Source organism: Salmo trutta, chromosome 5 (assembly GCF_901001165.1).
Source record: "Salmo trutta chromosome 5, fSalTru1.1, whole genome shotgun sequence".
NCBI classification, from domain to species: domain Eukaryota; kingdom Metazoa; phylum Chordata; class Actinopteri; order Salmoniformes; family Salmonidae; genus Salmo; species Salmo trutta.
The window spans coordinates 35,276,374-35,301,796 of record NC_042961.1 but is presented as its reverse complement, the minus strand read 5'-3'; the positions used below and the strand labels follow the sequence as shown (position 1 = coordinate 35,301,796).

The 25,423-nt window shown below is 44.9% G+C and overlaps 1 protein-coding gene across 2 annotated transcripts in view; it reads left to right on the top strand.

Annotated features, from left to right (window-relative positions):
* The window catches only part of LOC115194103 (NACHT and WD repeat domain-containing protein 2-like), a 66,213-nt gene extending 42,599 nt beyond the window's left edge, over nt 1-23,614 (top strand). The window contains exons 5-8 of one of the 2 annotated variants that reach the window (XM_029753477.1): nt 1,587-1,790; nt 5,059-5,209; nt 9,745-10,334; nt 19,247-23,614. In XM_029753477.1, the coding sequence (XP_029609337.1) occupies nt 1,587-1,790; nt 5,059-5,209; nt 9,745-10,334; nt 19,247-23,146 (4,845 nt within the window). In that variant the 3' untranslated portion in view covers nt 23,147-23,614. Of the gene's footprint in view, nt 1-1,586; nt 1,874-5,058; nt 5,210-9,744; nt 10,335-19,246 lie in introns of those variants that run through there. The other variant, XM_029753478.1, reaches the window with a different exon arrangement.
* Nucleotides 23,615-25,423: the final 1,809 nt, after the last annotated feature.

Below are 25,423 nucleotides of genomic sequence, written 5' to 3'. Positions count from 1 at the left end.
GTCACTCACCCATCCTGTCCTTTCCTGCTGTCCCTGCAAGGCAAGCTGACAGAGACTTTGTCAGCAGCTCAGAGAATGACTCTCCCTCTCTCTCTCCTTCTATCTCATTCTCTCTCTTTCCATCTCTCTCACTCTGTCTAGGCTTAGTTCAGCTCTTTTCCAGATGTCTCCATCCCCCAATGACAAACTGATCTGCAGTTCCCACAAAAAGCTCTGCCGTACTCTGGCTCTGTTAAAGAAAACAGCTGATGGAGGGTTTTGATTGGAACTGTCATTAGTTCCTAATAAGGAGAATGTATCTCATCTCAACCTGTTTTTTGAAACTTTCCATTCCCTTTATGTCAGGGAGTTTGTTGTGATCTCGGTCAGCATCTATGTACGACTGTCACTTTTTTTCATGTCTTGAAACAGCTGACATACCTCAACTCTCTCCCTCAGATCTCTTGCCAAGCAATTTCAGGGGAACTGCCTCCATTTTGTTCAGCAGGCCCCGAATCAAAATTGGTTTGGCTAGAAAAAATAGCTAGCAAACCCTATTAATTTGTCTTTTGCTGTACCTCCAACTTGTTTCCCCAAGAAAAGACAAGACACAAACCCAAATACAAGCCACTAATTTGATCTTGGTCAGTCTTTTTCATCAAAAAGACTTGATTGTACAATAAGTCACATATATGGACAACACATAGAAAAGCCACCAATTTGATATCGATTCGTTTTTTCCCTCAAAAAGGCATTTGTCAGAGATAGAGCTGATCTTACACTATGCCAGGCTCGCAAAGTCGCATTCTGGCATTGATGTGCCTTTGCCGACAGCTTGAGAGTTTGAAAGTAAGATTAAATAAAACATTTTTATTCTATCAAGCATGTGTGAGCAGTGTGGCTTTAAATACTTTTGTATCCCTGGCCATACTATTATAGGGAGACCATGGTGATGATCGTGATAATGGCTGTGTTGCTGTTGAAGATGATAATGATGAAGATTATGCTATACATAACAACAGTACACCTTTAATCTTCGGTTACTGGCCCAATGCTCTTAATCACCAAGCTGTCTTCCACTCTGTACCAACAGGCATATCCATACTCCATTATTCCATTCCATACAATTAATTTACATTCAAAGCAGCTACCCACACACTGACAAAGACCACAGACAAATGAATAGCAAAAGCAATACATTTCTGATACACTCAGCACTTCGCCATGACCATTTACTTTGCCCAGTTGTTTGCCTTTCAGTCTAGCCGTGTACTGTGAATTCACATTCTAAAAGGAAGAAAAGAAAACAGAAAAAATGATGAACTCCAAGCCTCGGGTGACAGAGCAGACCGGTACACACAAGACACACTAATGAAATACCGTAATTGTCTCCCTGTTTGCCTGGATGCCTTCACACAATAAGCACTTCAAGGCAAAAGGCTGTGCAGAAAGTCATAATCATACACTCAATCTCGGAGTATCTTTGAGACTAACTATGAACCTTGAAACCAATGATAATAGAAAGTCAAGTGGTGATGATGATGACCGTTCTACCTCTCTCCATCTTTCTTTCCTCCTACCATTCCTTGTTCTTTCCTTACTCATAGGGGCTGGTGGGGGAGAAGTATGGCAGTATCCGCGTTCCAGGGGAAGTGGAAGCTCCAGAGTTTGAGATGATCCTGGATGCGGCGGTGGAGGCAGGGCTAGACACACACATCCTGGAGGAGTGGTACTGCCGAGACGAGAATGCCGTGCCACCAGCCTACTACCTCAAACCCAAAGCCCAGATGTTGAAGCACTACCAGAACTCAGTAACATTTGAACCATTCTACCTCAAACCCTGCCACACCAAACCCTACTACTTTAAACCCAAAGCCTGAACTACAAAAACTCAGTAAGATGAACCCTGAACCCTTTGACCTTAAACCAATAGAACGTTATGCCAAGATCCTAACCCAGTTGTTCTGGAACGGTAGTTGAGTGGGCCGTGGCCAGTTTCACTTGGATCATGGCAAAGACTAACTGAGTAGGTCTCAGTTTAGACTTACCCAAGATACTGAAACATCCTTACGTACAGCCAAAACTTTCTTCAATATCATATTCACATTGGAATAGAGAACTTTTCTGCTGTGTTTTTGTCTAAGCCAACTGTTATGCTTGAACACATGTCCTTGGGTTCACAGTCACAAAAAGCTTTTTAAAGCAGCAGTAAAATTAGCTAGTAAAAGTCATTTGTCAACAACTATCAACCCTTTTTTTATACAAAACTTTTAAACTGCAACTTTCTGCACCCATTAGAATTTGTTGGCCTCGTGGAAAGTTTATGAGAGCAATAAAGATGCCCCCTTTATTTTCTTAAAAGACTCAAAAGCTTGGTAATCTTACTGTGAGTTGGGACTAGCAGTAAACATATCTGCAGATATCCACCGATCCATTTAACTACAGTGCTAGGCAAGTTAGTTTTAAGGTAAGCATATTACATATGCTGTCGTGGCTAGCTAAACGTTTGTGTATACCTGTGTAACAGTCACCATGTAACTACAGCTGCTTTGTCTAACTAAATGTTAGTGCCTGTGTCACTGTGTGCTAGGTTAGCATGCTGTGAAAGCTAGCTAAACATATGGCTTTTGTCACTCAATGCAGCTCTTCCTCTTGGATGGAGATTGAAGGGAAATGAGAAAAACAGCAGGGTTGGCATCCTGGAATCTTCTCTCATGAATATCATTGACTTCCTCTCTCCACACAAAAACAAACACAATAGGATCAGCAGGTATAGATTGCATTTCCACTATAGTGTGTCTCTGTGGTCCAGTTCAGCTTGTGGAGATAATGCACTACTTTGCATCGGTTTGCCGTGGACTAAAACAACTCCAACAGTTTCTACTATTTACCAACTCAACTTTCTTCCTTTTGCTAACTTCTATAGGTCTCTGGCTTTGTTAAAACTATCATCCAAAACCAACATCAATAGCTTACCAATTGAGATAGCTATGTATTCTTTAATCTACTATATACACTACATAACAAGGAGTATGTGGACAACTGCACATCGAACATCTCATTCCAAATGTATGGGAATTAATATGGAGTTGGTCCCCCCTTTGCTGCTATAACAGCGTTGACTCTTCTGGGAAGGCATTCCACTAGATGTTGGAACATTGCTGCGGGGACTTGCTTCTATTCAGCCACGAGCATTAGTGAGGTCAGTGTGGTGGCTAATTTCCGCATTACCAAATGAGGAGTTACAAACACACCAGTCCGAGTTAAACTACATCTTTAATACTTAAGATACTTTTGCAAAAGTTCTTGACCCCACTAATGCATTCTCTCGAATGAACCAGGAAGGTGATTACAGAATTGCTACAGGGATCTTTTATAGCAACGATACCCCCTTCAACGTACATTGACAAACCACAGATACTTAGTAACAGTTCACAAAGGTTAAGTTTTGTATGACAGATATCAATAAAACACATCAGACAGTAACTGCTATGTCAACAGGATTAATGGTATAGCCCAGTATCTGTTCTCCTTAGAACCGTCCCTCCCTGGTACGGTATTGAACAGAACTATTTCATCCAATGTCATATATCAATTGTCAACTCTAGATACTCCCATCTCAAGCAAACCCCCTCTTGACCCCACTCCTGGACAGGCTCACTGGAGGGAGTGAGCCTCCAGGCCAAATATTATCACAAGATAAGTGTGAGATCTAAGAGAGGACATACAAGGGTCCATTTACTGCCATAATCCTCCCCACAATAAAGAAAAGGAGGGAGTGACTTGCTCACAGACATTGTGGAGACAAGTCATTGGTTCCCCATTAATCACGCATCCCTTCACATGGTTTAAGAAATAGGTAAAGACACATTCCCATGACAACAAGTCTGACCTCTCCCCTCTCTGGGCCCCAAGTGTCTGAGCCCCAGCTAAGGGAGACGTGCAACTGAAAAGACACCAGAGTCCAATGGACACTTTCTAATGACAAGTACCTCAAATAAGCATATTATACTAATAAAACATCTTAATTATCTATGTTACCCAACTAATTCTGATTCGTCCACGACATCAGGCACTGATGTTGGGCGATTAGGCCTGGTTCTCTTTCCAATTCATCCCAAAGGTGTTCTATGGAGTTGAGGTCAGGGCTCTGTGCAGGCCAGTCAAGTTCTTCCACACCGATCTCAACAAACCATTTCTGTATGGACTTCACTTTGTGCACGGGGGCATTGTCATGCTGAAACAGGACAGGTCTTTCCCTAAACTTTTGCCACAAAGTTGGAAGCACAGAATCATCTAAAATGTCATTGTATGCTGTACTGTTAAGATTTCCCTTCACTGGAACTAAGGGGCCTAGCCGATCCACAAAAAACAGCCCCAGACCATGATTCCTCCTCCACCAAATTTCAGTTGGAACTATACATTCAGGCAAGTAGCCGTTCTCCTGGCATCTGACAAACCCATATTCGTCCGTCGGACTGCCAGATGGTGAAGCGTGATTCATCACTCCAGAGAACGCGTTTCCACTGCTTCAGAGTCAGCTAGCTTTACACCACTCCAGCCGACACTTGCTATTGCACATGGTGATATTAGGCTTGTGTGCGGCTGCTAGGCCATGGAAACCCTTTTCATGAAGATCTCGACGAACAGTTCTTGTGATGACGTTGCTTCAAGAGGCAGTTTGGAACTCGGTAGTGAATGTGGCAACCGAGTGTGTGGCAGTGAATGTGGCAACGTTTCCAATTCACAATAACAGCACTTACAGTTGACCGGGGCAGCTCTAACATGGCCGAAATTTGACAAACTGTCTTGTTGGAAAGGTGGACTCTTATTATAGTGCCACGTTGAAAGTCACTGAGCTCTTCAGTAAAGCCATTCTACTGTCAATGTTTGTCTATGGAGATTGCATGGCTGTGTGCTCGATTTTATACACCTGTCAGTAACGAGTGTGGCTGAAATAGCCGAATCCACCAATTTGAAGATGTGTCCATATACTTCTGTATAGTGTATGTTCAAAAAAGCAGAACTGTGTGCCAATTTCAAAATTAAAAACTCCCTTTCTCTCCCTCTCTTCTACAGATGGAGTCGAGTAGTGCAGCCAAGATGAAGAACGACAAGGCGTGGAGGAACGTGTCTGACGAGATCAAGAGGATCTTCCGTAGGTCTGTCCTGCAGCTCCAGGAGAAGGGCACCATGAAGCCCCCTCAAGCCAAGAAATTCCTCTGCTCTGGTATGTAGGCTACTCCTGTCTTCTCTTCTTCTCCTTCTTCTGTGTTTATTCAATGTTCTTCTTCATCTGTTTTCTTCTTAGCTTTTTCCTTCTTCTTCTTCTTCTTCTACTAGGGTGTTGTATCTTGTGTTATTCAGTTCTGTGGTGTTCTCTTGCTTACATAATAATGTTAATTGAGGTATACTGTATAACCAATATATGTTTGTGGGTCCATTAATTGTGCCGAGAACATTTAACTGGGAGAGTAGTTCTCAGGCTTTAGTTAAATCAGTTAAGTAATTAATTATTATGATTATTTCATGGTAGCAATCAGTTTTCTTCATGAGCCAATACGAATGTACCATCAGAGCGTCTTCGGTTTAAAGAAAAATACAGATAAGCCTTCTTATACAGCCCAGAAATAACCCTAAACAGATTTATCTGAATATTCGTTGTCACCCTCTGTGTTTACAATTTAAAGCATGTATGCCCTAGAGTGCTCCAAAAGTCTTCCAAATTGGGTCTAATTGGACTAAAAGTCACTCTATTTGGGCTAGTCTAATAAGCACTGATCTAATTGGGCACTATCATTTTTGGGGGCTCCCGAGTGGTGCAGCAGTTTAACTTGTTGGGGCTAGGGGGCAGTATTTACACGGCCGGATAAAAAACGTACCCGATTTAATCTGGTTACTAATCCTACCCAGTAACTAGAATATGCATATACTTATTATAAATGGATAGAAAACACCTAAAAGTTTCTAAAACTGTTTGAATGGTGTCTGTGAGTATAACAGAACTCCTATGGCAGGCAAAAACCTGAGAAGGTTTCATGCAGGAAGTACCCTGTCTGACAAGGTGTTGTTGTTCTTGCTTCTGTTTATTGAAGAGTCAGGATCTTAGCTGTAATGTGACAATTCCTAGGGCTCCAATAGGCTCTCAGAGCCCGGGAAAAACATGAACGATGACAAGGCAGCCTCAGGCTGAAACACATTATCTTCTTTTCCAAGTGGCCCATCAGAGGACAATGGAATTAGGCGCGTGCCTGATTCGACCCCGTGCAGTATTTTCCTTCGTCTGTTTAGCTAATTGCAGATTCCCGGTCGGAATATTATCGCTTTTTTACGAGAATATTGGCATAAAAATTGATTTTAAACAGCGGTTGACATGCTTCGAAGTACGGTAATGGAATATTTAGAAATTTTTTATCACGGTTTGCGATGCGCGAGACCGTGATTTACCATTCTGATAGTGTCTAGAACGCACGAACAAAACGTCGCTGATGGAACATAACTATGGATTATTTGGGACCAAACCTACATTTGTTATTGAAGTAGAAGTCCTGGGAGTGCATTCTGACGAAGAACAGGAAAGGTAAGACCATTTTTCTTATAGGAAATGTGATATTGGTGAAGGCTAAACTGGGTGGGTGTCTAAATAGCTAGCCCGTGATGGCTGGGCTATGTACTTAGAATATTGCAAAATGTGCTTCATCCGAAAAGCTATTTTAAAATCGGACATATCGAGTGCATAGAGGAGTAATGTATCTATAATTCTTAAAATAATTGTTATGCTTTTTGTGAACGTTTATCGTGAGTAATTTAGTAAATTGTTAGTAAATTCCCCGGAAGTTTGCGGGGGGTATGATTTTTCTGAACGTCACATGCTAATGTAAAAAGCTGTTTTTTGATATAAATATGAACTTGATTGAACAGACATGCATGTATTGTATAACATAATGTCCTAGGTGTGTCATCTGATGAAGATCATCAAAGGTTAGTGCTGCATTTAGCTGTCTTCTGGGTTTTTGTGACATATGCTAGCTTGAAAAATGGGTGTCTGATTATTTCTGGCAGGGTACTCTGCTGACATAATCTAATGTTTTGCTTTCGTTGTAAAGCCTTTTTGAAATCGGACAGTGTGGTTAGATTAACGAGAGTCTTGTCTTTAAATAGCTGTAAAATAGTCATATGTTTGAGAAATTGAAGTAATAGTATTTCAAACGTTTTGAAAATCGCACCACAGGATTCAACTGGCTGTTACGTAGGTGGGACGAATTCGTCCCGCCGGTCCCATAGAGGTTAACGAGAGAATCTCTGACATGATGTCAGCTGGTCCTTTTGTGGCAGGGCTGAAATGTAGTGGAATTGTTTTTTGGGGATTCAGTTATTTGCATGGCAAAGAGGGACATTGCAATTAATTCCAATGCATCTGATCACTCTTCATTAAATTCTGGAGTATATGCAAATTGTCATCATACAAACTGAGGCAGCAGACTTTGTGAAAATGTATATTTGTGTCATTCTCAAAACTTTTGGCCACGACTGTACAGTACATGGGGTACCAGTACAGAATCAATGTGCCGGGGCACTGGTTAGTCGAGGTAATTGAGGTAATTATGTACATGTAGGTAGAGTTAAAGTGACCATGCATAGATAATAAACAGAGAGTAGCAGCAGCATAAAAGAGGGGTCTGGATAGCCTTTTGATTAGCTGTTCAGGAGTCTTATGAATTGGGGGTAGGAGCTGTTAAGAAGCCTTTTGGATCTAGACTTGGCGCTCCGGTACCACTTGCCATGTGGTAGCAGAGAGAGCAATCTATGACTAGGGTGGCTGGAGTCTTTGACAATTTTTAGTGCCTTCCTCTGACACCGCCTGGTATAGAGGTCCTGGATGGCAGGAAGCTTGGCCCCAGTGATGTACTGGACCGTACGCACTACCCTCTGTCGTGCCTTGCGGTCTGGGGTCGAGCAGTTGCCATACCAGGCAGTGATGCAACTTGATGGTGCAGCTGTAGAACCTTTTGAGGATCTGTGGACCCATGCCAAATCTTTTCAGTCTCCTGAGGGGGATTTGTCGTGCCCTCTTCATGACTATCTTAGTGATTTTGGACCATGTTAGTTTGTTGGTGATGTGGACATCAAGGAACTTGAAGTTCTCAAACTGCATCACTGCAGCCCGGTCGATGAGAATGGGGGAGTGCTCAGTCCTCCTTTTCCTGTAGACCACAATCATCTGGTTTGTCTTGATCACCTTGAGGGAGAGGTTTTTGTCCTGGCACAACCCAGCCAGGTCTCTGACCTCCTCCCTATACAGTGGGGGAAAAAAGTATTTGATCCCCTGCTGATTTTGTACGTTTGCCCACTTACAAAGAAATGTTCAGTCTATAATTTTAATGGTAGGTTTATTTGAACAGTGAGAGACAGAATAACAACAAAGAAATCCATAAAAGCGCATGTCAAAAATGTTACAAAAGGATTTGCATTATAATGAGGGAAATAAGTATTTGACCCCTCTGCAAAACATGACTTAGTACTTGGTGGCAAAACCCTTGGTGGCAAAACCCTTGTTGGCAATCACAGAGGTCAGATGTTTCTTGTAGTTGGCCACCAGGTTTGCACACATCTCAGGAGGGATTTTGTCCCACTCCTCTTTGCAGATCTTCTCCAAGTCATTAAGGTTTCAAGGCTGACATTTGGCAACTCGAACCTTTAGCTCCCTCCACAGATTTTCTATAGGATTAAGGTCTGGAGACTGGCTAGGCCACTCCAGGACCTTAATGTGCTTCTTCTTGAGCCACTTCTTTGTTGCCTTGACCGTGTGTTTTGGGTCATTGTCATGCTGGAATATCCATCCACGACCCATTTTCAATGCCCTGGCTGAGGGAAGGAAGTTCTCACCCAAGATTTGACAGTACATGGCCCCGTCAAATGATGCGGTGAAGTTGTCCTGTCCCCTGTCCTGTGCATGTATATGTTTTCTTGAGCAGGGGGACCTTGTGGGCGCTGCAGGATTTCAGTCCTTCATGGCATAGTGTGTTACCAATTGTTTTCTTGGTGACTATGGTCCCAGCTGCCTTGAGATCATTGACAAGATCCTCCTGTGTAGTTCTGGGCTGATTCCTCACCGTTCTCATGATCATAGCATCTCCACGAGGTGAGATCTTGCATGGAGCCCCAGGCCGAGGGATATTGACAGTTCTTTTGTGTTTCTTCCATTTGCGAATAATCGCACCAAATGTTGTCACCTTCTCACCAAGCTACTTGGCGATGGTCTTGTAGCCCATTCCAGCCTTGTGTAGGTCTGCAATCTTGTCCCTGACATCCTTGGAGAGCTCTTTGGTCTTGGCCATGGTGGAGAGTTTGGAATCTGATTGATTGATTGCTTCTGTGGACAGTACAGTATAGCTATAGTCAATGAATGACAGGCTAAAAAGGACTGCCAGAATCTGTGCAGCTTTACTAAAAGACTTGCAAACCTCAAAATGTGTCTGTTTTGAAGACAAGCGTCGGAGCACACAACAGCACCCAGTACTCGCCTTTTCAAGCTACGTAGAAAAGGGGTAGGTATGTTAGTAGCCTGGCTACTTCAGGAACACATTTTCAAATAACTTTGACCAATATTAGGACTCCAGATCATCCGTGGGTTTTATATAATGGCATCGGAAGCGCCAGGTTAGCCTAACTCCTCTGAAACATTATATAGCAAATTTCTTTATGGACAAAACTTTCAAACTTTGAATTGATTGATTGTATGTTTGTTTTTCTCCCATTTTTCAGCCTTGGAGGATGAACTGGACTTCGCTTTGGGCAAACAAACACCAGCTTTCCTCAAGAAGTGTGTCTGCTACATCCGCAAGATCTCCAACTTCGACCGACATGCCAAGCTCCAGGAGATGGCCAAGTACATGGACATTGTCGTCGCTGAGGACCGTGTCATGCGTAACCAGGAAGCCTACGAACGTCTCTTAAAAGTGCGGGATGAGTTTATCCCAACATTGGTGGCCTCGTCAAACCTCCGCGTCTACTCCTCTGTGACACACTGCGACATGAAGCTAGGCTACTCCCAGGAGGTGGAGAGCCACTACGTCGAAGGCTTGTGTAAACAGTTCTACGAGGATATGGTGGACATCATCCAGGCCACGGTCCAGCAGAACTTTGACACAGAGACGGACCCCCTGTATGATGAGATCCTCCAGCACCTGTCCCTGTGTAAGAACTTCTCTGCGTTCTACGATTATAAGAGTGAGACACTGGACCTGGTGCAGGAGTATCTGCTACCGTCTAAGGAGAGTAGGATGAGCCCTCTGGTTGTTTACGGCGGGCCATGCACAGGGAAGACACTGTTGCTAGCGGAGGTGGCCAAACAGGTGAGAGTCATGCCAATGTACTGTGGGGAGGTGACTTTTGGTCTTTGGGACTTAATGGGACTTCCTGGTTTAGATAAATGTTGATTAAGAAATAAAATGATGGCTTTAGCTAGCACAAAAGTCATTCATTCTCTCTGTGTTTGTCCGTGTGAGTGTGTCCATCTGTGTGTGTGCCTCCTTCTGTGTGCGAGAGTATGCAAGTGTGTGCGTGTGCTCACTACACATGCATTATCCATCTGTATGTGTTTGTTTGCTACATACGAGTCCTATGTTTGTGTATGCATGGATATGTGCCTGTATGCCTGTGTGCCCATACGTGTGTGTGTGTCAAGTCAGTGTTCACTCACTGGCCTGTCTGTTGCTGGGCCATCTGGCTGCCCAGCCAGTCGGGCCCATTAGGGTCATGTTGCAGGGAGCCCACAGTGCAGTCACCCGGGGGGGGGGGCTCTACCCTGCTTCTCTCTTCAACCTTTATAATGGATGCCATGAAATTGCCTTCTTGTAAGATAAAGTGATTTACTTTATGAAATACAGGCACGGAGCAACGCTTGACTAAGCCACACATATTTGGGCACAAAGCCAAACTCTCACAGTGTCATTCTGCTGCTCCATTGTGTTAAATATTTCTATCATAATTCACTGAAAGGCAGGCAAGATGAGTGCTGCGGAAACAGGGATGAAACATGCTGTTTATAGATTGAGACAGAACAACGGTGGAGAGGAGAGGGATGATAGGAGTTACAGGACTGTGGTAGGCTACACTATCATAGTTGTGTACACACACAGTAAGATTATTTCACCTCTAATATATCACGGTTGACACAAATTTATCATAGGTGAAATAGATTGTTCAGATCGTTGCTTCAAATACATAACTCCAGCAGTTGTATTAGAGATCAGTGCTAGATATTAAAGTGGGATGCCCCGGTTTTTCTTTATTTGCTTTGTCTTGCTGCTTCTGTGGCCTTCAGGAGTTATACATTGCCAGGATGAGTGGGGAGGTGGTCTGTGTTTTTGGATAAGAGGAGTGATGGGGGAATGGAGGCAGGTATGGAATGATGGGTCTGTTGACACAGCATATCGCCCTGAGCAGACTCACAAATTTTTGGCACTACCGCTAATTCTGCCATGATGCGCTCTGAGACCTGCCGTACACTCCTTGGAGTTGCCATGCACTCCACACACACACGTGCTCACATATTTGCTCACACACGTCACACACACAGAGATACACAAACCAACTCACATATGCACATACATATTTGTCCCACATACAGGCACACACACGCACACACACACACACACACACATTGGCTCTCTCACACACTCTCACACACCCACACTTCTGTAGCTTATCTCAGAGCCTCAAGAACTGCTCCGAATGTGTCAAATTATGTTTAATGATTCTAGGAATCACAGCAGGGGGCCTTCGTTAATTTCTGGAATTAAACTATGAATATGGATGAAACAAGGGAAACAGGGAGCAGCGCTGATTCATAAAATATCTTTCATTATGGGAAAGTCATTGGGTGTTTTTATCTTAGCCTGGGCGCCAGTCGGTTTCTGCTCTCTTGCCATTTCCTTATGGAATTGTCATGCAAAACATGTTTGGCTTGACAATGACAATGGAGTAGGCAAAAGCACAAACAGATCTGGGACCAGGCTGCTTCTATCTTATTCTTTCACTTGTTGTTTTTCTGTTTAGCTGATGGCCTTGGCAAAGCTTAAAATGTTCACAGGATTGAATCTCTTGAATAATGTATTAGTTCTACAAACTGAGTTCAGCCCCCCTTCTAATTTTCTCTACATTTGCATATTCTTGATACTGAATGTTATCAGATTTTAAACAATTTATTGTTGGAATTTTGTTTTACCTTTATTTAACTAGGCAAGTCAGTTAAGAACAATTTCTTATATATAATGATAAGGGACGGGGGACTGGAATTAAAAATAAAAATGTAGGGCAAAACATACATTATGACAAGAGAGACACCACAACACTACAGAAAGACCTAAGACAAAATTACAGCATGGCATCAACACATGACAACACAGCATGGTAGCAACACAACATGACAACAACACGGTAGCAACACAATATGGCAGCAGCACAACATGGTAGCACCACAAACATGGTACAAACATTGTTGGGCACAGACAACAGCACAAAGGGCAAAAACGATAGAGACAACAATGTGTCACGTGAAGCAGCCACAAGTGTCAGTAGGAGTGTGATTGAGTCTTTGAATGTAGAGATGAAGGTAATACTGTCCAGTTTGATAGTTTTTTGCAGCTTGTTCCAGTCGCTAGCTGCAGCGAACTGAAAAGAGGAGCAACCCAGGGATGTGTGTGCTTTGGGGACCTTTAACAGAATGTGACTGGCAGAACGGGTGTTGTATATGGAGGATGGGGCTGCAATCGGTATCTCAGATAGGGGAGAGTGAGGCCTAAGAGGGTTTTATAAATAAGCATCAATCAGTGGGTCTTGTGTCGGGTATACAGAGATGGCCAGTTTACAGAGGAGTATAGAGTGCATTTTTGTGTCCTATAATGAGCATTGGTGGCAAATTTGATGGACAAATGGTATTTGGCATCTAGGCGTTGTAGTGAGGTCATACAGGCACGTGGAGGCTCAGTAGTGTGTGTGGCCTACACATCCTGCACGGAATCAAGATCACAGAGCTAATATTTTGTGCACTAATCCACAAGCCATGATTTCTTTGTCTTTAGAGAGTTGTTCTTGTTGACAGAGCCATAAGTCGTAGAAATACCACAACATTTATCACGGTCTCTCTGACGTTGGTTTACATATTCATAATGTCATTACTTTTCCCACCAGACATCATTTTGTGATATTATCAGTTGTACTGAAGAAAAAAAAGGTAGAACAAAATCTTCAATATTCATAAGGCGGACAAACTTGAATATCTAAAATCGGTTTGTTTTTCATATGACTTGATCAGAAAGTAATCTGACTGTCCCATAACACCACCCCTCTAATCTGTCTGCAAGATAACCAGATATTAATTATTTGGTAAATTAATGCCATTATCTTGATTTCTTATAGATTTCTCTGTGTCTCCTCGAGAACATTTTACGGCGAGGGCCACTTTACATCGCAGATATTGGTTGGAGTTTTAAAACGCAAAGCTCCTTCACATATACCAATTTTTTTCTTTATCTTTTTGTTTTACTTTATTATATCCATGCTGCGAGTCACACACTTTCTGTCATTCTTATTTAATGTTAAAAAACATGACAAATTCAGATTGTTTCAAAAAGCTGGTAATATTCTGGCAATTCTGCAAAAAATACTTAATTTATTCGCAACATTTAAAGTGTTGGTCCCATGTATCATGAGCTGAAATAAAAGATCCCAGACATTTTCCAAAGGCCCCAAAAGGTCATTCTCAAAAATGTTTGGCACAAATTTGTTTACATCCTTGTTAGTGAGCATTTCTCCTTTGCCAAGATAATCCATTCACCTGACATGTGTGGCATACCAAGAAGCTGATTAAACGGAATAATCATTATACAGGTGCATCTTGTGCTGGGGACAATAAAAGGCCACACTAAAATGTGCAGTTTTGTCACACAATACAATGCCACAGATGTGTCAAGTTTTGGGGGAGCGTGCAATTGGCATGCTGGCTGCAGGAATATCCACCTTACCTGTTGCCAAATAATGAAATGTTAATTTATCTACCATAAGGTGCCTCCAACGTGGGCTTGCACAACCAAATCATTTCTGCACAAACTGTCAGAAACCGTCTCAGGGAAGCTCATCTGCGTGCTTGTCGTCCTCACCAGGGTCTTGGCATGATTGCAATTTGGCGTCGTAACCAAATCCAGTCGGAAAATGTTCACCTTTGATGGCCAATCACATTTTGGAGAAGTGTGCTCTTTATGGATGAATCGCGGTTTCAACTGTACTGGGAAGATGGCAGTATTGCGCGAGTGGGCAAGCGATTTGCTGATGTCAGTGTTGTAAACAGAATGCCCCATGGTGGCGGTGGGTTATGGTATGGGAAGGCATAAGCTACGGACATCAAACACAAATACATGGCAATGATCTCACCATCACGGTTGACAACTCCCTTGTGTCCTCCTCCCAGAGTGCTAAGAACCTTGGCGTGACCCTGGACAACACCCTGTCGTTCTCCACTAACATCAAGGCGGTGACCCGATCCTGTAGGTTCATGCTCTACAACATTCGCAGAGTACGACCCTGCCTCACACAGGAAGCGTCGCAGGTCCTAGTCCAGGCACTTGTCATCTCCCGTCTGGATTACTGCAACTCGCTGTTGGCTGGGCTCCCTGCCTGTGCCATTAAACCCCTACAACTCATCCAGAACGCCGCAGCCCGTCTGGTGTTCAACCTTCCCAAGTTCTCTCACGTCACCCCGCTCCTCCGCTCTCTCCACTGGCTTCCAGTTGAAGCTCGCATCCGCTACAAGTCCATGGTGCTTGCCTACGGAGCTGTGAGGGGAACGGCACCTCCGTACCTGGATAAGAGCGTCTGCTAAATGACTTAAATGTAAATTTGAATGCACAGAGATACCATGACAAAATCCTGAGGCCCATTATCATTCGTCGCCATCACGTGCATCACATCACATTTCAGCATGATAATGCACAGCCGCATGCAGCAAGGATCTGTATACAATTCCTGTAAGATGAAAATGTCCCGGTTCTTCCATGGCCTGCATACTCACCAGAAATGTCACCTATTGAGTAATTTTTGGATGCGGTGGATCAAAGTGTACGACAGCTTTTCCAGTTCCTGCCAATATCCAGCAATTTCTCACAGCCATTGAAGAGGAGTGGGACAACATTCCATAGGCCATCACCTCAATATTGTCCATCTGTTCTGATTATCTCCATTCCGCCATACGTTGAGATCCTAGTAAAAAACTATCATGTCATGATCCAACATTTTCTGCCATAATAGGGAATTATCTGAAACTGTTTAGAATTTTGGGATATTTTTCTTCTCCAAATATTTCAGATCTTTAAGTTTTATTTCAATGATAAATATACTGCTCAAAAAATAAAGGGAACACTTAAACAACACATCCTAGATCTGAATGAAAGAAATAATCTTATTAAATACTTTTTTCTTTACATAGTTGAATGTGCTGACAACAAAATCACACAAAAATAATCAATGGAAATCCAATTTATCAACCCATGGAGGTCTGGATTTGGAGTCACACTCAAAATTAAAGTGGAAAACCACACTACAGGCTGATCCAACTTTGATGTAATGTCCTTAACCTGTTTGGGCTAGGGGGCAGTATTGAGAATTTTGGAAAAAAATATGTGCCCATTTTTAACTGCCTCCTACACCAACTCAGAAGCTAGAATATGCATATTATTGTTCAGGTTTGGATAGAAAACACTCTGAATTTTCTAAAACAGTCTGAATGGTGTCTGTAAGTATAACAAAACTCATATTGCAGGCAAAAACCTGTGAAAAATAGATAAAAAATTTTTTGAATTTTGTGACTGTACTATTTAGTGTCATTGTTTTATAGATACCATAGTGAGAAAGGATTCAGTTCGCAACTCCTAAGGCTTCCACTAGATGTCAACGATCTTTATAAAGTTGTTTGAAGCATCTGTGATGAATACAGACCGAATTAGAATGCTTAGAAGTTGACACGTCATCACTTCATTTTTTGCGCCTGCGCATAAATCTGAGAAGAGTGTCTTTGTCATAATCGTTTATTCTAGACACTTGATAGGTTGTGTGAAAATGTTACTTATGTTTACTGATGTTTCACGTTAAAAATGGACCAAAAGATTAATGCTAAACAACGTTTGACATGTTTGAACAAACGTAAATAGATTATTTACTAGTTTTTTTTTAGCTTTTCGGCGTGACTTTACACTGCCCACCTCATTTTGTGGGAGCCTACTGAACGCTAACTATTTGGACATAAATTATGAACTTTGTCAAAAGAAACCACATTTGTTCTGGACCTGGGATCCCTGGCAGCGCCTTCTGATGGAGATAATCAAAGGTAAGGGGATATTTAGAATGTTATTATCGATATTAGATGATGCTAATGCTAACTGTATAGCTTAGCTTAGCTTATAGCTAAGTCAAAATGAGGCTCAGTAGTGTGTGTGGCCTCCACGTGCCTGTATGACCTCCCTACAACGCCTGGGCATGCTCCTGATGAGGTGGCGGATGGTCTCCTGAGGGATCTCCTCCCAGACCTGGACTAAAGCATCCGCCAACTCCTGGACAGTCTGTGGTGCAACGTGGCGTTGGTGGATGGAGCGAGACATGATGTCCCAGATGTGCTCAGTTGGATTCAGGTCTGGGGAACGGGCGGGCCAGTCCATAGCATCAATGCCTTCCTCTTGCAGGAACTGCTGACACACTCCAGCCACATGAGGTCTAGCATTGTCTTGCATTAGGAGGAACCCAGGGCCAACCGCACCAGCATATGGTCTCACAAGGGGTCTGAGGATCTCATCTCGGTACCTAATGGCAGTCAGGCTACCTCTGGGGAGCACATGGAGGGCTGTGCGGCCCCCCAAAGAAATGCCACCCCACACCATGACTGACCCAACGCCAAACCGGTCATGCTGGAGGATGTTGCAGGCAGCAGAACGTTCTCCACGGCGTCTCCAGACTCTGTCACATGTGCTCAGTGTGAACCTGCTTTCATCTGTGAAGAGCACAGGGCGCCAGTGGCGAATTTGCCAATCTTGGTGTTCTCTGGCAAATGCCAAACGTCCTGCACGGTGTTGGGCTGTAAGCACAACCCCCACCTGTGGATGTCGGGCCCTCATACCACCCTCATGGAGTCTGTTTCTGACCGTTTGAGCAGACACATGCACATTTGTGGCCTGCTGGAGGTCATTTTGCAGGGCTCTGGCAGTGCTCCTCCTGCTCCTCCTTGCACAAAGGCGGAGGTAGCGGTCCTGCTGCTGGGTTGTTGCCCTCCTACGGCCTCCTCCACGTCTCCTGATGTACTGGCCTATCTCCTGGTAGCGCCTCCATGCTCTGGACACTACGCTGACAGACACAGCAAATCTTCTTGCCACAGCTCGCATTGATGTGCCATCCTGGATGAGCTGCACTACCTGAGCCACTTGTGTGGGTTGTAGACTCCGTCTCATGCTACCACTAGAGTGAAAGCACCGCCAGCATTCAAAAGTGACCAAAACATCAGCCAGGAAGCATAGGAACTGAGAAGTGGTCTGTGGTCACCACCTGCAGAACCACTCCTTTATTGGGGGTGTCTTGCTAATTGCCTATAATTTCCACCTGTTGTCTATTCCATTTGCACAACAGCATGTGAAATTTATTGTCAATCAGTGTTGCTTCCTAAGTGGACAGTTTGATTACACAGAAGTGTGATTGACTTGGAGTTACATTGTGTTGTTTAACCAAGCAAGGAAATGTGACCCCAAACTTTTGATGCATGCCAGCAAAGCCTCTACACAACAGAACAATAAACAATACATTAATTGCACTATAACGGTGACAAACGGTACCCACAAACTGTTAGGGCCTATATAAAGCTGTCCAAACAGCAGAATCCCAACAGCAGTCCCAACACCTTTCCACTGCTACTCCTGGCTATCAGCGGAGCCTTGTCTGGCAGATTTACTATAAGAAAAATGTTATTACCTTTGGTGTTCTTCGTCAGAATGCACTCCCAGGACTTCTACTTCAATAAAAAATGTTGATTTGGTCCCAAATAATCCATAGTTATATCCAAACAGCAGCGTTTTGTTCGTGCGTTCAAGACACTATCCGAAAGGGTAAATAAGGGTTACGAGCATGGCGCATTTCGTGACAAAAAATTCTAAATATTCCATTACCTTACTTTGAAGCATGTCAACCGCTGTTTAAAATCAATTTTTATGCCATTTTCTTCGTAAAAAAGCGATAATATTCCGACCGGGAATCTGCGTTTAGGTAAATAGACGAAAGAAAATAAAGCACGGGGTCGACTCGTGCACGCGCCTAAGCCCATTATCCTCTGATCGGCCACTTGCCAAAAGCGCAAATGTGTTTCAGCCTGGGGCTGCCTCAATATCATTCAGCTTTTTCCCGGGCTCTGAGAGCCTATGGGAGCCGTAGGAAGTGTCACGTTACAGCAAAGATCCTCAGTCTTCAATAAACAGAGACAAGAAGAACAAGATCTTGTCAGAGAGGGCGCTTCCTGTTCGGAATCTTCTCAGGTTTTGGCCTGCCAAATGAGTTTTGTTATACTCAGACACCATTCAAGCAGTTTTAGAAACTTTGGAGTGTTTTCTATCCAAAGCTAATAATTATATGCATATTGTAGTTTCTGGGCAGGAGTAATAATCAGATTAAATCGGGTACGTTTTTTATCCGGCCGTGAAAATACTGCCCCCTAGCCATAAGAGGTTAAGTGTTCCCTTTATTTTTTTGAGCAGTGTAGTTACACCTTTCACAGAAGTCCTTTCTCAAGTTAGATAACCTGTTAGGGCTAGGGGGCAGTATTTACACGGCCGGATAAAAAACGTACCCGATTTAATCTGGTTACTACTCCTGCCCAGTAACTCCTGCCCAGTCCCGCTGGCCCTAGAGAGGTTAACCATTTCCTCAAAATGGAGAGCACTTTGAGATGTTTTGAGACTTTGAAAACTGTTTTTATAAATGCATTCCATTATTGAAAACATGGTCTGGTCTCTGTTCTCTGTGGTGCCCCGCTGGCCCTAGAGAGGTTAACCATTTCCTCAAAATGGAGAGCACTTTGAGATGTTTTGAGACTTTGAAAACTGTTTTTATAAATGCATTCCATTATTGAAAACATGGTCTGGTCTCTGTTCTCTGTGGTGTGTCACAGAGCTCTTTCATGAAAGACACCCAACCTTGGGAAAGTTACAAAATCCATTTTCTCTCTCTTTGTTGTTTCCAGGCCTACACGTGGCTCCAAACGGAGATGGGCCCTGAGACAGACCCGGTTGTCATTGTCCGCTTTGTGGGCTCCTCCGAGTTCGCCACAAACCTGCGCACCCTCCTCCAGAGCATCTGTGAGCAGATAGCCATCAACTACCGTTGCCTGATCCACTTCTTGCCGAACAAGATCCAGGAGATGAGGGAGCTGCTAGTCAACCTGCTGGGGGAGCCCTCTTTCCATCGGCCCCTGGTCATCATCTTGGATGCCCTGGAGCAGCTCTCTGAGGCCGACGAGGCCCGCAAGCTGTGGTGGCTCCCCACCCACCTGCCTCGCACTGTCCGCATCGTGGTCTCCACTTTACCCAACAAACACGGAATCCTCCAGAAGCTCCGCTGTTTGATTCATGATGAAGGGCGCTACGTAGAGCTGGTGCAGCGAGACCGTAAGGCCTGTAGTCAGATACTGAAGCAGCAGCTGCTGGGGTTGAAGAGAAAGGTGACTTCGGGACAGCAGATCTACGTCAATGAAGCTCTGGCCAAGTGCACGCTTCCCATGTTTGTCAACCTCATTTACCAGGAGGTGGTGCATTGGCGCTCGCACAAGGATGTGGACGACCGGTCACTGTGCTCCACCGTGCACGAGAGCATCGAGCAGCTCTTCTACTCTGTGGAGAACAAGCTGGGGCAGCGGTTCGTGTTCAGGGCACTGGGATACATCACCATGGCCAATGTGGGGTTAACGGAGGTAGAGCTGGAAGATATTCTGTCATTGGATAACAGTGTGTTGGGAGATATCATGGTGAGTTCAAATCTAAAAAACCCGCTGAGGATCTCTTATGACCTGGTGGCGAGGCTGAAAGAGGAACTGGAGGGTTACCTGCTGGAAAGGCAGGTGCATAATGTTACCCTGATGGTGTGGGCCAACAGACACCTGCAACTCATCGCCCAGAAGCTGTATCTTAGCAATGAGGAGGATGTGCACCAGATGCACAGCCTCCTGGCCGAATACTTCCTGGGGGCATGGTCGGGAGGCAGGAAAAAGATCTTCCACTGTGACAACAACCACTTTGCCTCGCTTAACATCTCCCAACACAAGAATCCACACTCCCAGCAGCCGTCCCACAAAGAAGCATCCGCCGAGAAGTACTCATATGACAGGCAGACCCCCGAGCAGCCCTGGGTGTTCCAGTGCAACCTCCTGGAGCCTGATATCTTCTTTGTCAACCACAGGAAGATGACGGAGCTCCTCTACCATCTAACTCAGAGCGGCCGCATGGACGACCTCATGTACGGCGTTATCATGAACTTCAGCTGGCTCTACACAATGATCAAGATAGGGCAGTTTGAGAAGGCACTGACCGACATAGATGTAGCCTACAACTACTCCCAGGAGAAAGAACTCAAGTTTTTAGCCACCACGCTGCGCAGCATCAAGATCAAAGTGATGAAGAACCCGGCGTCCCTGTCCGCAGAGCTGCAGCAGAGGCTCCTCCCTGTGGTCACCTCTTTACCCAAGCTCCAACACCTTCTCCTGGAATGCGACAAGGACGGCCCCAAATACTGCTCCATTGTGCCCCTCCACTCCTCCATGGATGTCACCTACAGCCCTGAAAGGCTGCCGCTGTGCTCCAGCTACATGCAGATCGTGGAGATCCTGCCCACCCTAGCCCCCAACATCGTACTCGTGGCCCTGGAGGATGGGTCTGTGAGCACATGGGATGTGGAGAGCAGGCAGCTCCTCCGGCAGATAGACACGGCCCATTCAGTTGTCCTGGGAATCAGGCTAACCAGCGATGAGAAGTACCTGGTTGTGGCAACCACCAAGAACACGCTACTCATATATGACAACCATAAGTCTTGCTTGCTGTCCGAAGTGGACATCAAGAGCTCCAAGCACTGTGGTATCACAGGAGGGGTGGCCTTCATCAATGGGTTCACCCTGTCCAGCCATCATGCCTTGGCCTGGCTAGAGGCCAGTAAAGATGTCAATGTCATCGATCTGCTCTACGGCTGGCCCCTCTACCAGTTCCACTGCTGGTATGAGGTCACCTGCGTCCAATGCTCCCCGGATGGAATGTACGTCTTCTGTGGTCAGTACCTCAACACCACGTCCATCTTCCATCTGGGGACTGGGGACAAGCTAGCTACGGTCACGTCGGAGTTCTCCGGGGGATTTGTCAAGTCCATCTTGGTCCTGGACACCAGTCACCAGATGGTGATGATCGATAATGAGGGGAGCCTGTCGGTGTGGAACACCAAAGAGATCACCAACCCCAGACTGATGGAAGATTATGACTGCCGGGGGGATGAGAATGAGGTTGTAGGCATTGAGCTGTCAGAAGACCAGCACTCCATCCTCATCTGTAAAGACAAGAGCATTGAGGTCCTGGACACCAAGTTGTGGAAGATGGCAGAGAAGTTCAAGGCCAAGCATGCTGAGCGATTCGTGGCTGCAGTCCTCTCAAAAAATGGCCAAAGTATTGTGGCCTCCATGGAGAACACGTCATCCATATTTGTGTGGAGGAGGGACAGTGGGCAGTGCATGGCCAGCCTGATTGATATCTCTGGGGCCATCATCAAACTCATCAAATCCATCCACCACAACCTGCTCCTGTCTGTGGCCAGCAGTGGAGTGCTATCAGTCTGGGACATTGACATCATTACAGCCATGTCCAACAACGACAAAACAGGCAAGAGGATCCAGAGCTTACAGCTTTCTGGCAGGGAGGACTTTGTGTTCACCATGGACGGCTCTGAAGCCATCCACAAGTGGAACTTCAGCACAGGCTTCATAGAGACTGTCTTCAAGCATGAGGGCTTGGTGGAAAACTGTGTCCTGACATCCTCTGGGGATCTCATGGTGACGTCGGATGACAAGTGCAGCCAGTACATCTGGCACACGGCCACTGGCGAAAACATCTTTCGCATCAACGGACAGAAGATATCTCAGCTCCTGATGACACACAATGACCAGTTTGTGGTTTCCCTCTGTGAACAGAACTGCTCCCGAGTCTGGAGGCTGGCCACTGGACACAAGGTGTGCAACATCCTGGTGACCCTACAGAATGCACTGATCACCACTGCAAACACCTTCCTAGTGGGGATCACCAAAAACAAGCTGCTCGCTGTTAGCCTCTGGTCAGGCAGTATTTCCAAGAAGTTTGTCTGTGACGATGGCATTAGCATTATCAACTTCAAACTCATTCCCGACTGCCCAGACTTTGTTGTATTCATCACATCTACAGAGACTGTGTTTATATGGAGTGTGGCAGATGAGTCTGTCTGCAGACGGGTCCAGCTGCCTACTAACTTCCTAAAAAATCTGGAGGAGTTCCAAATTTCACCAAATGGTAAACTGGGCATCATCTCCAAAGGTGACGAGAACATTAACGTGTTGGATCTTCATAGCGGGAAGCTGAGGCTTGTCCACGCCGCCGGTATCATCTGGCGGCAGAAGCTGTCGAGGGACGGGCGCTACCTGGTCTATGTCTGCTTCCGGAACAGTGATGAGGATGACGAGGCGGGCGTGGTGTCCAACCTGATCGTGATGCGTCTGGCAGACGGAAAGAGCATCGGGACATGCTCCCTCTACAAGACGCCCACCTTCCTCTGCCTGTCCCAGCGAGCACTCAACATCATCATTGGCTTTGAGGATGGCAGCATCGGCACCTATACGGTGGTGGACAGGGTGGATGCCGCGCTCAAGATCAAGATTGCCACATCCAACAGTCGGCAGATCGTCAACAATGCCTCACAAAAGATAAGGCCCAAGTGTGGCAACCACACCTTCAAGACCATTGCAGACTGCTTGTGGAGGGAGTCCACCGAGGTCTTCTCCAGGGATAGCCCCATCAACGTGTCTGACTCTGGGGAGGCTAAGACCACCACCCCCACCAAAAATAGCGAACTGTTGCAGTGAGAGTGTGGGAGAGTGGAGCAATGGGCGAAGATGCTAGGTAGGTGGGATTGAGGTGGATGTATGATGTTTCTCGGGGGGGGCAGTTTACTCTTGTTTACAGCCACCTGAAACAGCTGCAGATGTCAGTCCTCTGGGTACGAACTGACTGCTACTATAACGCTGCACTCAAGTCATGTATTACAACCTTTATGGTATCATTTTAGTTTTTTTCTTTGCATGATGACTGTTAGAATTCAAGTTGTTTTCATGGTTTGAAAACTAGAAGAAATATAAAGAAAACAACATATTTAATCTATTGTTTTGCCATTGTGTCCTTTTGCATTTGAAGAACAAAGTTGGTATTTACATTTCTCTATTTACATATCCAAAGCCATTCCAGTGAGCTTGAATACTCTTCCTTATACATGCTTTTCTTAAGAAATATGTATTTTTGTTTTATTTACATCTACTGGTACTGTACAAAAAAAATAAGAACTATAAATCTCTTTTGGCTGCTGCAATTTGTGCAACTCCTTAAAAAATATATATATGTTTTGCTTAATGCAATCAAAGTGAGTGCCTGGATTTTAAAATGTATTTCATTTTCATGCAGACTACTGAGAATTACGAAGATGCAGGGAATTTGTAAACACAGTATATGCAGAGATAAATATACTAGCATACAACATACATTTTATTGATTGAAATGATCAAAGAACAATTATTGAGAGTTAAGGTACTTTAGTGGAAGTGTTGAATTTATTTATGATAAATATACTGCTCAAGAAATAAAGGGAACACTTAAACAACACATCCTAGATCTGAATGAATGAAATAATCTTATTAAATACATTTTTCTTTACATAGTTGAATGTGCTGACAACAAAATCACACAAAAATAATAAATGGAAATCCAATTTATCAACCCATGGAGGTCTGGAAAATTAAAGTGGAAAACCACACTACAAGCTGATCCAACTTTGATGTAATGTCCTTAAAACAAGTCAAAATGAGGCTCAGTAGTGTGTGTGGCCTCCACGTGCCTGTATGACCTCCCTACAACGCCTGGGCATGCTCCTGATGAGGTGGCGGATGGTCTCCTGAGGGATCTCCTCCCAGACCTGGACTAAAGCATCCGCCAACTCCTGGACAGTCTGTGGTGCAACGTGGCGTTGGTGGATGGAGCGAGACATGATGTCCCAGATGTGCTCAGTTGGATTCAGGTCTGGGGAACGGGCGGGCCAGTCCATAGCATCAATGCCTTCCTCTTGCAGGAACTGCTGACACACTCCAGCCACATGAGGTCTAGCATTGTCTTGCATTAGGAGGAACCCAGGGCCAACCGCACCAGCATATGGTCTCACAAGGGGTCTGAGAATCTCATCTCGGTACCTAATGGCTGACTGATCCACCGCCAAACCGGTCATGCTGGAGGATGTTGCAGGTAGCAGAATGTTCTCCACGGCGTCTCCAGACTCTGTCACATGTGCTCAGTGTGAACCTGCTTTCATCTGTGAAGAGCACAGGGCGCCAGTGGCGAATTTGCCAATCTTGGTGTTCTCTGGCAAATGCCAAACGTCCTGCACGGTGTTGGGCTGTAAGCACAACCCCCACCTGTGGACGTCGGGCCCTCATACCACCCTCATGGAGTCTGTTTCTGACCGTTTGAGCAGACACATGCACATTTGTGGTCTGCTGGAGGTCATTTTGCAGGGCTCTGGCAGTGCTCCTCCTGCTCCTCCTTGCACAAAGGCGGAAGTAGCGGTCCTGCTCTGGACACTACGCTGACAGACACAGCAAATCTTCTTGCCACAGCTCGCATTGATGTGCCATCCTGGATGAGCTGCACTACCTGAGCCACTTGTGTGGGTTGTAGACTCCGTCTCATGCTACCACTAGAGTGAAAGCACCGCCAGCATTCAAAAGTGACCAAAACATCAGCCAGGAAGCATAGGAACTGAGACGTGGTCTGTGGTCACCACCTGCAGAACCACTCCTTTATTGGGGGTGTCTTGCTAATTGCCTATAATTTCCACCTGTTGTCTATTCCATTTGCCCAACAGCATGTGAAATTTATTGTCAATCAGTGTTGCTTCCTAAGTGGACAGTTTGATTTCACAGAAGTGTGATTGACTTGGAGTTACATTGTGTTGTTTAAGTGTTCCCTTTATTTTTTAGAGAGAGAGAGAGAGAGAGAGAGAGAGAGAGAGAGAGAGAGAGAGAGAGAGAGAGAGAGAGAGAGAGAGAGAGAGAGAGAGAGAGAGAGAGAGAGAGAGAGAGAGAGAGAGAGAGAGAGAG